Below are 14,421 nucleotides of genomic sequence, written 5' to 3'. Positions count from 1 at the left end.
TTGACTGCGGTGCATGGATTGCAGTCCTCATGTGATGAATCCCATACAAGTTCATGAGTTCCTTGAAAGCTTCACTGGTGAATTGCTTTCCATTATCGGAATGCAATGTTTCAGGAACCCCGAACTTATGAAATACCTCAGCTGAACGAAATTTATTCACAGTATGAGTAGTAGCCTTAGGCATAGCCTTCAAAAGAACAAATTTTGTACGATGGTCCAAAACAATGAAAATGTGTGTGTTGCCAGTTCGAGTTCTTGGATATGGACCCAAGAAGTCAACATACACTTTTTGAAAAGGGCGTTCAGTCTTGACTTCTTGTCCCATCGTAGGTCTTAGAATCTGTTTGCTGTGTTTATTTTCTTTGCAGATTTGGCAATTCAAAACAAACGCACGCACATCAGTTGTCAATGTGGGCCAGTAAAAATATTCCCTAATGTTATGAATTGTTTTCCCAATGCCCCCATGACAAGTGTTATGTTCGTGAGAATTTCTGATGACGCCATCAATGAGGTTTGTTGGTAGCCATATTCTCCAACATTCCTCCTCATCCTCAACAGTACCTCGATTGAATCTTGTCCTTTTCAACACGATATCATCATCCACCTTCAAATCGGGCAATCGGTCTCTATTCTGGTTTATAGTATCTTTCAATGTCTCGTAATCTGGGCTATGGAATTCTGGCGAGTTGAAATCGATTATCATATTGGTTTTAATACACAGTTCTTCCATATGTAGTCGTGAGAGCATATCCGGTACTACATTCTTCGATCCCTTACGATGCTCAATATTGAATTGATATCCTTGCAGCTTAAGACTCCAACGTGCAAGTCTTCCATTAAGGTCTTGCTGCTTCATCAGCCATCGCAGACTAGAATGGTCTGTGATGACTGTGAAGTCCATCATTTCAATGTGTTGGCGGAATTTTTCTATTGCTAGAACCACTGCAAGACATTCTTTTTCCGTAGTGGAATAATTTTTCTGTGCAGGGTTTAGTTTTCTCGAAAAGTACCCGCGACAACACCAACATCAGAGGCGTCACATTGGACGAAAAATGGTTTGTCAAAATCAGGGCTAATGAGTACTGGACTTGAGATCAGTCTTTCCTTTAATTTTCCAAATGACGCAATTGCATCAGGAGTAAAAATAAATTACGTTGACTTTTTCAAAGTGTCGGTAATTGGGGCAGTTAAAGTTGAAAAATCCGGAATAAACCGCCGGTACCAACCCACTGTTCCTAAAAATTTCGGAACATCCCTTGGTGTCTGTGGAGGATTAATTTTGGAAATTGCTTCCACTTTACTTGGGTCTGTCTTCAGTTTGCCATCACCTACAATATACCCCAGATATCTGAGTTCCTTGTAACAGAATTTGGATTTCTGTAGATTTATTGTGAGGCCAGCTGAAGTCAAACGTCAACATTTCAATATGTGATTCAAAATTCGGGGAAACTACAAACAGGTCATCGAGATATACAAATACTCGATCCTTCAGATCTGATGGGATGACCTTATCCATCAATCTGCACATGCGTTGGGCAGCATTGCAAAGTCTAAAGGGCATTACCTTAAATTGATAATGAGGTCTCCCTTGGACTGTGAATGCTGTCTTCGGCCGGCTAGATTCCTCTAAAGGAATCTGCCAAAAGTCATCCTTTAAATCGATGGCAGAGATGAAGTAAGTATCACCGAGTCTACTTAGCAAGCCATTGATATTTGGCAGGGGATAAGCGTCCTTTTTAGTGACTTTGTTTATTAGGTTTTATAACAAGTGTAACCCTGTTATTCCAAGCAGCACTAGTGGCTGGCTCAATAACATCAAGAGCTATCATCCTGTCAATTTCAGCATAAGTCAATTTCTGGACAGCAGGTGAGATTGGAAAGTAACGCATTTTTCTTGGTTCAGAATCACCTGTGTCAATAATATGAGTTTCCTTTTTTATTTTTTAGTTTTACCTACGCGCACAGGAAAAACATGTTTGGACATGGTTGTCGCATCCATTTAATGCTTATTTAGAGTATGTAATGGTCGCGAAAACGATGTTTGTAAAAATAATTTTCGAGCGGAGAAAAATATATGTTGGCAATAAGCATTTAAATGGTTCTCAAATGCCGCAAACATGTTCTATTATTTAAATGATAGAATTTGAGACCATTATATGGTCAGGAAAATCATGTACCTGACCATTCAATTTTTTTTTTACTTTTTTGCAGAGAAAAAAGTATTTTTATAGTTTACGTATAGACATGTCTACAACCATTAAATGACCATAAAGACCATGTACATTGTTTTCGTAACCATTTAATTTTTTAATTTTTTTGTAGCGACAAGAATTTTATAAAAACATTGAGCAGGTACACACGATTTTCATTTTGCGCGTCAGTCGTGTGTTGATTGTTTCTTGGAATGGACGGAGAATACGGATTTACTGTGTTTTGTGTTAATTTATTTATTCAGAAGTGGCACGTGGTTTTATGTGAACACAAAGAAGGAATGTGTAATTGCAGTTACATGATGCCTGCGTTTGTACATTTGATGGGCACGATGTAAATATGGAATAATAACTTATTGTTGAAATTGAAATAAAATAGAGTGTGTAAAAATATATGATGTTTGCTTGAACGGCATTATAAATACAAATAAACAATGAAGTAGTTTATAAATAAATAAAAACAAATAAATAAAATTAATTTTGTGTTTTCTTTTCTCAAGTGGCGTCCTTTTTTCGACGACGAAAAAAGTTTTTTCATAAAGATCAAAACATTTTAGGTTGTGACCATGTTCTTTTAACTGGAAGAAAAACATTTTGAATGAATACCAAAACATTTTAAATCGTGACCATTGTCTTTTAATGGAAACAAAATTCTTTTTATCAATATAATAACATTTTAGATGAAGACAATTGTATTTTTCTTAGAACCATGTTCACTGAGCCAACATGGTTGCAGGTTAAAATGTTACATGGTCGCCGCAAAAATAGCTGCTATCATATTATTTTGCTCTTCGAATATGATTGTGACAATCATGTTTCTTCTCTGCGTGTAGACCATATTTGCTGAAACATCGAAATTCCAACTTGGCATTCTCGAGTTTAATCGCTTGTTCATAACTAAGATCGTGAATTTTGGGTTTTTCATTTTCATGAACTGAAAGTTCATTGATGGTTGGTTTTTGAAATGATATCGAAATACCAAATTTTTCCCAAAAATCGCATCCTAGTATTAACTGTGGAGACAAAGACGGAACCAAATAAAATGTCATTGTATGCGTTTGATTATTGCATTTTATTTTGGCTCTTATTTTGCCTATTATGCTTTTCCCGCGTCCGTCTGCTGTATGTATTAATGATTTGAAATCAAATATTTCACATTTCATGTTTTCTACAGTTTTAAGACAGTCTTTTCCTAGACAGGAAACCGTTGCGCCACTATCCATTAGCCCTTTTATTGGAATGTCGTTGATTACAACATCCAAATAAAGCCTAATGTCATTCTCATTGGACAAACATGAAATGGAGAGAAATTTCCGTTCAGTCTTTCTGTCAGTGTATCTATTTCTTGCCTTCGTTATCCGCTTCGAAGGTCCTTGATCAAAATCTTTGAAAATTTCTTCTCGTATTCTATTATAATTGGCCAATCTTTCTTCATAAGGAACCAAAGATTTAAGTTTTGGAATACGATCAGAATTGGACTTATCATTCCTAGTATTAAATATTGGATGGTAAACATTCTCATTCATTACATCAGTATAGTCATTAGTTGTAGATTCAGGTTTCGTAGAGTTGTCGCCAGGGACGAACTCTTTGACATGCAATTGAATATTGCAGTCATGGTCACTTATTGGGGCTGTTTCACATTCGAACATGATGGCCCCGTCCTCATCATGCTATTTGTGTTGTTTCCCGTACAACGAGGACAATTAGGTGAGATTACGTTGTCGAACCCACATCTGTAACAAAATAGTGAGCGTTCGTTCGAATCGCAGTCTATAAAAGTATGCCCTGGACGCTTGCAATTCCAGCATACCATAGGTTTATTTGGAGGAGAGTTCATTTTCAAAGCCTGCAACTGAAAATCCTGTGTCATACCTTCTCGTTGTTGTGGTTGTGGTGCATCGTAGAAGTAATCAGTCGAATATTCCAACTCATTTACTCTGCGGTGTTGCTGTGGATTCATTTGCCTACTCAAATTCCGTTTCGAAAGATTTCTTTCAGCCCGTCTGCATTCATCAAGAAGATGATTCATATCCATGATATACATGGGAAATATGAGCCGCGATAAACCGTCTTTGAGATTGTCTTTCACCATCTTGACGAGTTCATTCTCGGGAATAGAAACTCTCATTTGATTATTTAGAGATACAATTTTATTTAAGAAAGTGTCAGCACTTTCACCATAATGTTGTCTCCTTTCCATTATTCTTCGTTGTATCTCGAAGTCACTTTCGAAACGTTCGAATTTTCTTTTCAAATTGCATTTCAAATCATCCCATGTGCAATTTGGATTTTGTCGACGAAAATTCCAAAACCATTCGTAAGCGCTTCCAGATTACAAACGATGGAATCCTTTAAGTAAACTTGGCCACGGATAATTTGTGTCCTCCCGAAGAGTCTCAACTCTAAATATAAAGTCTTCAACGCTCACAGATTTATTAGTAGCATCAAAATGTATTCCCCACTTTTCCAGGTCTAAATGACTCGGTGGAGCAACATTGAAAGCGGTTGCAGAAGCAAAATTTTGCTGTGGCTGTTGATAAAAACGTCCGTTTTGATAAAAATCATTATCTTGGCCATTTGCCGTTGGAAATTGATTCCCAACTGGCTGTCGTGGAAAATTGCGTCTTTGTCGTTGTGGTGCATTCCGATTCGCACGATAATTTTGTCGATGTCCCGCTGAATTTGTTATCGGCTGTTCCTGGGCAGTAGAGGAATTAAATCCAGGAGTATTCGATGTTGCATTACGTGACCTATTGGAATTACTAGGTTGAATAGGATCGGGATTTACTTCTCCTGTAGATGATAATGCCCTCTCTGACCTAATAGTTTCCCTAACAATCTCGGGTATGATTCTCCGTAGGTCCTCATTTATTTCCCTCATTGTCCTAGCTTGATTCGCACCTACTGACGCCGTAACATAGTCCCTTATCGAAGTATTATCATCATTCCTAGGTGGAGCATTACTCTCCCCGTTAGCCCTTCGCGCCAGAAATTCATTTCTTATCCCTATGGCTGTAATACTGCTATAATCGGGTGAAGGAATAGTGTCATCCCAAACGGATGAATGAGTGTGAGGACCCAGTGTCATGTCAGGTTGTACTGCTATGGCTGGAGTCGTAGTACTCGTATTTGAAGTCGTTGTAGTGGTTGTTGTATTGGTATTTGTAGCTGTATTTGTTGTTGTAGTAGTATTGGTAGTTGCTGTAGCAGTGGAAGTTGTAGTGCTAGCCATTGCAGCATTCCTGGAATTTGACCTTAATTCCATGATTTCAGAGAATAGACGAAATTAAAAAAAAAAAATAGTAAACGAATAAAAAATGGAAATTCAAACGAAACAAAGAAAAAAAATGAATCCAAAAAAGAATAAAAAAAAACTACTTTTGGCTCTTGAATACTTGTTCCTCAAATCTGTCTGAATAGCAATTCAAATACCAGTACAGATTTCAAGGCAATATTCAACTTTCCTCAATTCTGATTTTACTTTCTAAAATCCAATTTCATTAAGTTTTAACAAATCCCAAAGACAAATTTCAATAATCAATTTTAAATTTTCTAATGAATTTCAAATTTTTCTTTTCAGAAAATTATTCAGTGACGTTTAGGTTCGGGTCTCGTTGTAGCTGCCTGCTGGAGAAGTCTGGAGATAATAATGTCAATTCACAGATATTTTATATTAATATTTTTATCTTAAATTTGATTCGTTTAGTTTGTATTTATTATTTTATTTATGTAATTGGATCATTTTCGTTTAATTTATTTACTTTTATTTATTTATGTAGTTATGTTAAATTTATTAAAAATTAACTTTATTTTTTCATTTTTATTTATAAAAATAATATTTGTACTTATCTAATTCTTCATATATTTTAGTTTGTTTAAGATTTGTATTTATTTCTATTTGCTTTAGATTTATTAATGTTTTTCCCAATTTTGTTAATATATATTTATTTACTTAATTGTTTTCTGTTTTTATTTGAAATTTTATTTAGTAAGATTATACTTTTTCTATTTTATTGATTTTTGTTTAATTTATTTCGGTTTATTCATTTATTTGTTTTATTCTTTCTTTTTTATTTTTTTTGTTTAAAACTTTTATTTTTTTGTATTAAATTATTATATTTATTTATTATTTAACTTATTTATAATTTTGCTTTTATTTTGAAAATATTTTATGTAATAAAATTTTCTCGTTTATATTTATTTGTTTATGTTACATTAGGATTTAAAATTTTTATTCATTTATATTTAATTATTTAATTTATTTATTCCTATATTTTTTTTGGTTTGTTTAAATTTTATATTTATTTATATTTAATTTAGAATTTATTAATGTGTTTATCTAGCGTTTATTTAAATTTTATTATTACTAATTGAAATTCGACTTTTGTTTACATTTTGTTACGATTGTTATATTTTAATCTTATTGATTTTTGTTATCTCTTCTTTATCTATACATTTCAGTTTTGTTTTATTTGTAATTTGTTCTTTACATTTTATTCATGTTTTTTTATAATAATTTATTATTTATTTACTTTTCTTATTTATATTAATTATTTATTTATATTTATTTTTTTATTTATCTATTTGATTTTATTTATTTTATTTTACTATTTCAATTATTTATACTTTTTCTTTTATTTTGAAAATATTTATTTAATGTAATAAAATTTTCCAGTTTCCAAACAAACTCTCAACTCATGTTTTTGTTATAAAATCAAATGTAAAGTAGCTTTGAAACATGTATTTCTTTTATGAGTTTAGATTGTATTTCTTTTCTAGAATTTTATCACAGAACACAAAACGAACACATACATGACTTGAATCAAATCACAATTGGTTACTGAATAGCAAGAGTCGTCGCAAATTAATTCGAATCCATTGACCCTTTGGATAATGACTTACGCTCTTTCCACTCAAAACCAAATGTGAATTGATTCTCCAAAGTGTGAAAAATCCAAAGAGACTTGTCGCAACACAGGCATAGCAAAACTTAATTACTTTCCGGGACTTACATGTCTTTATAGATAATTCAACCTTTGGAATTCAACCAGATTGTTTTTGATGATTCCATAGTTTGCGTATTTACGTTGGGTATCAAAAAGTGATGTTTTCGAATCTTTTGAAAACGAGACAAACACGGTTGAATGTCAAGATGAATCGCCTTCAAAAAATTCGAAGCCAAAACGAAAAGATTGACCCACGTTGCTGGGCGCCAAAATGTAATGGACTGGTTTTGTTAACTAGCGGTGGCACTCTTGGCGTTTTGCTGCGGCTGTAGCTCGCCGGAAATGGGGGGTTCTTCCGCTCTATCCATTCATTTAAAAATTTAAGTGCCAGGTGGAAATACAATTTTTTTCAAACGTCGAACAATGGACGGTTACACAAATTTGAATTTGAAATCTATATTAAAACGGACGGACATTCTAGAAAAGAATTATACAACTTTGTTGGAATTTGGTTACACGCGTGAATTGACTTTGCAAACCAGATGTAATTGGTTTGCTGGGCTGCCCTCCCTCTTCATGGTCCCATATGACCATCCTGTGAGATTCTTTCTTGCCCCACTGTTACCAGAATTTATTTTTTATTTATTTTATTTAGGGAATTACACATACAACAAAATTTTAACAATTTTTTCAATTAAAGTATGTGTCTATCATTGCAAGGTATGAAGTTAATTCTTATCATAATTACATATTAAAATATTATAGAAAAAATGTAAGAAAACGAAAGCAATTAAACTAAATACATATAAAATTGGTATTAGCATTGAAATATTTTAAGTAGGTTAATGAACATATAAAAATAAGATTTCATATAACAAAAATTACTTTACTAAAATAAAATATAGAATATAACAAAATATAAAAAAGTTAAAAGTATTGAAATAGAACAAAGTTAAGAAAAGAAAATTATTGCAAATTCTTAAAATGATTGAAAAGTGATTTCTTAAATTTGTTTGCGTTGCCAAGTGATTGAAGGTTTGTTGGTAACGAGTTCCAAAGAAAGACAGAATGTAGCATAAATTGTCTCTCGCTCACTTGAAGTCGATGTCGATCTGGTATAAGCAGTACACCTCTGTTAGACCGCCCGAAACGTATCTTGTCATATAAGTATTCAGGTTGTTTCAAGTATATTATCTTGTGAAGGAAAAGAAGGGTTCGTACCTTTAACAAGTCCAATAACGGGAAGCCATATAAGGAGTTAATGAAAGAAGAAGAGCTGTCGTATCTTTTTAAGCCAAATACGTAGCGAATTATAGCTTTGTATACGGATTCCAAGCGCTGTTTACTTTTAGCGTCACATTTGCTGAACAACTCACAGCCGTACAGAAGGATAGGTAACAAGTATGATTTGGCAAGTAAAATCCGAATGTGTATAGGCGTAAATGATTGAGAATGGTATAGTGTACGCAGCATTCCAAATACTTTTCCAGCAGCAGATGATATATGATCACTCCAAGAGAGGTTATTGTTGAAGATTATACCCAGGTTTTTGGAACGGTTGACTACTTCAATTGCTTGTCCCCTTAGTAATACTGGGTTATAATTTGTAATGTTGCGACGTTTGTTTGTAATTATCATACATTTCGATTTATGCGGGTTGAGAGTCAATGAATTACTGGCAGCCCAGATGCAAACTCTTTCCAAGTCTTCATTAATACGAGACACCCCATCCGCCAAGGAGTCATGTTTACAACTTAAATATATTTGTACATCGTCTGCATACAAATGGATTTTGGAATTTAATAGCTGATTAGGGAGGTCATTCACATAAATGGAGAACAAGAGAGGTCCAAGTATTGAGCCTTGCGGTACTCCCCTAGATAGTGGAAGGGGATTCGATAAAGATTCACCAATAGCAACTACTTGAGAACGATTACGGAGGTAACTAGATAGCAATGATACGGCTGTATTTGAAAAGTTGTATTGAGAGAAAAGTTTACTACAAAGGATGTCATAGTCCACACAATCAAACGCCTTCGAATGATCTAACAATACCAAAATCGTGGCAAAACCTTTATCCATTTCCATTCTTATATCGTCAGTAACTTTAACGAGTGCTGTCACACAACTATGATTTTGTCTGAATCCAGACTGTTCCGTTGTCATTAAATTGTTAATATTCAAATAATTACATATTTGTTGATGTATTAACTTTTCAAATACTTTCGAAAGGAATGGTAGAATGGCTATTGGTCGAAATTCAGATGTGGTGTTAGGTTTAGGTATTGGCACAATCTTTGCAAATTTCCATACTGTTGGGAAGGTGCTACTCATGATTGCTGTGTTAAATATGTGAGTGATGTACGGTAAAATTAGAGGAAGTATTATTTTTATGAATCTTGGATGCAAGTTATCCAGTCCCATTGCATTTGACCTGACGGTCTGAAAACTTGTAAGTACTTCGACATCCGTAATACACGAGAATTCAAATGAAGAGTTTGCGTCAAATGGATTCACATAGGAAACTGAAGGTGCTCGTATGCTGTTGTCGGAGAAATTGAGGAATTTTTCATTTAGTTCATCTGGATTCGCATTGATTGTATCTGTTAGAGGTTTGCCAATTCCAATTTCTCTTATTTTACGCCACTTACTTTTTGAGTCGACGGCAGATCGGAAACTTTCCTCAAAGTGCTGACGTTTGGCATTGCTAATTTCTTTATTTACTTGTTTTCTTAGTAAACGGAATTCTTCATGCAATTCGGAGGTTTTAAAACGTCTCCATCGTTTATATGCAATATCTCGTTGTTTAATCATGTTTTTTATAGACGTGTTAAACCATGAGCTATTAGTGTTGCCTGGACGGACTATTCGTGTTGGGACCGTTTTATTCACTAGATTAGAAACGTTCTCATTTAAATATGAAATTTGATCATTTACTGATACCTTATTATATATAGCATTCCAATCCATTGAAACAAATTCTTCATACAATTGACAATAGTCTATTTTTTTGAAATCAAAAACGGTACGGTGACACTCGTCATTTCGATGCAAGTGACCATAGGACATAAATATAAGGTCATGTTTGGAAAAACAGGGAACACATAATTGATCATATTTTAAAACTTTACTTTTGTCATCTACCAGGAATAAGTCAAGCAAAGTGTTTGATGTTTCAGAGTAGTGAGTAGGTACAATCTCGTTAACATTGTAAAGACCAATTGAATTGAATGAGACTACAATGCTATCGTCTTTAAGTGCATTAGAGTTATAATCACCAGCTAAAATAACGTCGTCATAACACGTAGTTACAAGAGATATTTCATGCATAAAATTGTCAAAATTTATTCTTGAATTTGGTCTATATACAGCGCCAACTAGTGCATTTTTTCCGTTGTGTTTGATTTCAATTAAGAAATTACAGTGGCTCACAGCACTTGTCTCACAGTAGCTACTTCCCCGAACCTTTCAGAAATAAATTAACACATTGTGTTTAAATTCAACGAAGTTCGCATATCATATATTAGGGTGGAATGAATATCAGAGTGTATAAATATGAGAATGCACAGTATGAACAAAACAATGATAAAGGCAAGAATATATAGAAAATGGTAAGTTTATAAGGGTAATTAAATATGCAAGTATATAAGACAAATTTATAAGGTAAGTATACCAGGTAAAAGAAAATAGGTAAGTATATAAGGTAACAGTAAATAGGTAAGTATATAAGGTAGCAGTAAATAGGTAAGTATATAAAGCACAATAACGGTAAGTATTTGAGGAGAAATAAGAATAACCAACAGTTTTGAAAAGAAATATTCTCCTTTATTATTTTATCAGTTAATTTATTTTTTTTTTGTTTATAATGTTTTGCTTGGTACTTTTTAAATTATTTTTATTTTTCCTCGTACAAAAATTCACTAATTTGATACTCATTTACAAATTCCTTTTTCTTTTCTTCTTTTAAAGATTTTTCAATTATTAAGTTTTTTTAATTCACAAATTTAATATTAATATTTATTTATTTTACTTTGACATTCTCAAATTTGATTTCTGTTTTCTTGGATGTTTTAGTTTGATTCATTCGAAGTAAATTTAATTTTCACTATTCAGGTTTCAGCTATTCATTAATAAATGATGATTTTTGATCAAACAAAAATTATTCTTTTGTTTTAGCTTTGGGAACTGAATATCAATGAACAATTTTAGGTTTCAAACGTTGAGCCAAATTGGGTTTCTTTTTTATGATTATAATCTTCATGAGTACGAATTTAAATTATGTAATTTCGATTTTTTTTTTACAGAAACATGCTTTTAACGTGTTAGCATAGGTTTCGTAGATTACGTAACACGCAATTCTATGACTTCTGAGGATAACACTTCGTTTTAGTGCTCATTAATAAGGTGTGCCCCGAAACCAGAGATGGATTTCGTCAAGAGTGAAAATTAGGCTAGTTCGTGTACCTACTGGGTTCTTTTACTCACTCAGCTGTCTGGGAATACTTTCCTCTCCCCAGGCTACCATATGTAGGTCACAGTATTGTCAACCTCGGGATAGTCGTGGTGGTCCTATTGATGTGTGGGTAACTCGGGTCTCAATTCCACAACCACATATGGATGGATCTGGCAGACCATCCTAGCACCTGAACCGAGTTCCCACAATATCCCGAGTTTCACAAAAAAACATAAAAATTCCGGATCCACACAAGCAAATAATCAAAACGGATTTCCTTTTAATTCTGCCCGTAGCGCTAAATAGCCGAAAACTTATGTAAGCAAAAAAAATGTACAAAAAAAAGCAACACTGTTTCGTAGCAGAAAAAGACCCGATTACTTGTAATGCGCTATTGACAATGACCCCAAACGTTTTTGCATTGTCATTACAATGTCATCGAGCGGTATAGTGTCCTTTAGCAAGGTCATGTCCAGTTCTGCCAACTTGTCAAATAATTTGGACTAATCTGATCCTTTCCAATGGACCTCCATAACATGTCGGAATTTGTCACTAGATGGCGCTAGTCATATAGGAGAGACAAATGCAAAAATACATGATCGAAACATCCAGGTAGTCGCAATGTCATATTTATATATTCTCCCAACAACTCAACTCTGCAAACATTTGTCCAGATCATACCTATATGTTAGCCGTCTATATTCGTCATCGAAATATATTAAAACACTCGCCAGAGTAACGTGTAGCGCCTGTCATCATTACAGTCTCAAGCTGACAGATGCGATGTGTTTTTAAATCAGATAGAGAAGAGGTTCGTGATGTTTGAGGAATGAATATTCCAATATTTCAAATCCAATCATGTCAGTTGCTCCAACGTTACCACATCTTAAAATTGGGAGTCACGAAGAAGAATAAAATAAAAATTGAAATACGTTCCATATAAATATGGACACAGTGGCCGTCACAACGCTTTCAATTCATCAAATAAAACACTGAAACGATTCGCTAAGAATATCGAGAACATTGAAAAGTGTAAGTAATTTTAAATAAAAATAAATATTTATTTATGCTAATTCTTTCCATTGCAGTGACCGATATTTCGCTATCATCAGAAACGCAACTACGGAAAGCAATTCAACTGCAGAAAAAGCGACATATTAAAAAGATTTGTGTTGAACGGAATACCACAAAAAGTACTTAAAATTCGTCAAAATTTAGTTTTAAATTCAATGTAAAAAATGTGATTTTTTTTATTTGTTTATGTTAAATTGTTTGTCTAGGATTATTTTTGTTTTAAGTTTTCACTTTTGTAATAATTATTTATGTTAAATAAATTATTAATGTTAATTATTAATGTTAATAAGAAAATCACTCAAATTTGTCAAATTTCAGTTTTAAACTTAATTTTAAAATGTGTAAAATTCTTGTTAATTAAAGCTTAACTTTTGTATTGAATTATTTTTTTATTATTTTCCCTACTAATTATTTTTATTAAATAAATAGGATTTTTATTAAAAATGAAATATTTTTCAAAGTCTTTGAAGTTATTTAAACATTAGACCATATCTGATTACAAAGTAATCGTTTAGGAACCATTGCTTAATGGTTTCGTTCTACTCAAACTCAAATAACTAACTCACAACTCAAATAACTAAACAACTAGTTCTGATACGGTGAATCAGTAATCGAATAGGGGGCAACAATTTTTATAATAACATTAAAATAAAAAGCATTTTGTGGTTATACAAAAATATTTCGTAATTTTTGTATGAAAAGTATATTTTTCGAGAATATTGTTATTAATTCAGTAACATTTTTATTTACAAATCAAAAATAGTGAATTTCAAGAAAAAAATACCTGTGTTTTGCAAACCGGGTTATTTTTTGATGGTTTATTTCCAGAAAATTTTCCCAAAATTTTGATTGTTTATTTCCGGAAAATTTTTTCCAAACTTTTATTTCAATATTTTCAAAAATGTCTTCATAATTTAAAAAGTTTAACTCCCTAAGCTATGTGTCTAAAGAACTGAGCTAATATCGTCATTTTTGGGGCAAAAATCGGAACTGTCAATTGTCAATCGAGGAAATTGGCAGCCCTGGTGGTGGAATAGATTGTTGTGTTCAGTATGTGCATTGATAGAATATTTGTTCTATTCATATTCAATACAATATAAGTACTCAGATATACTCCCCTTATCGGTACTCCTTTTCATTCGCTTAAAAAGGATTATTTGCAATACCCGTTTTCCAAACGAAAGTAATTAAATTAAAACTCACAAAATATTCACAAATGAATTTTATGCACAGACAAATATTAGCTATTGTTTTTTTTTAGTTTTTACTTACTTATAATCGTGACTGACCGACCATTTAGGATTTCCGAATCGTCGCATCCATAGACATTCCATATGAAGTGTTGTTCCAGGATAGACAATGAGTTTCCCATCATTACTTTGTGCAATTGGTCCATTATGACGTCGGAATAAGATTGTCGGTGCCTTTTCCACTGAAAGTAAAGAATTCACGTCGAACACGTAATAATATTTTTATCATGTTTCAAAAAAAAAAAAAAAAAAAAAAAAAAAAAATATATATATATATATATATATATATATATATATATATATATATATATATATATATATATATATATATATATATATATATATATATATATATATATATATATATATATATATATATATATATATATATATATATATATATATATATATATATATATATATATATATACCCCATTCACAGTATAATAGAAATTTACTCAATATGGATTTTCGACTGCCACAAT

General features: G+C 32.5%; 1 protein-coding gene across 3 annotated transcripts in view; it reads right to left on the bottom strand.

Annotated features, from left to right (window-relative positions):
- Hasp (Hig-anchoring scaffold protein) overlaps positions 1-14,421 on the bottom strand; it is a 563,757-nt gene that overhangs the window by 115,435 nt on the left and 433,901 nt on the right. For all 3 annotated transcript variants that reach the window (XM_075295587.1, XM_075295586.1, XM_075295588.1), the window contains one exon: positions 13,959-14,118. In XM_075295587.1, the coding sequence (XP_075151702.1) occupies positions 13,959-14,118 (160 nt within the window). The remainder of the gene's footprint in view (positions 1-13,958; positions 14,119-14,421) is intronic.

Source organism: Haematobia irritans, chromosome 2, assembly GCF_050003625.1.
Source record: "Haematobia irritans isolate KBUSLIRL chromosome 2, ASM5000362v1, whole genome shotgun sequence".
Lineage (NCBI taxonomy): Eukaryota > Metazoa > Arthropoda > Insecta > Diptera > Muscidae > Haematobia > Haematobia irritans.
The sequence above is the reverse complement of the archived record's forward strand: the minus strand, read 5'-3'. Positions and strand labels throughout refer to the sequence as shown.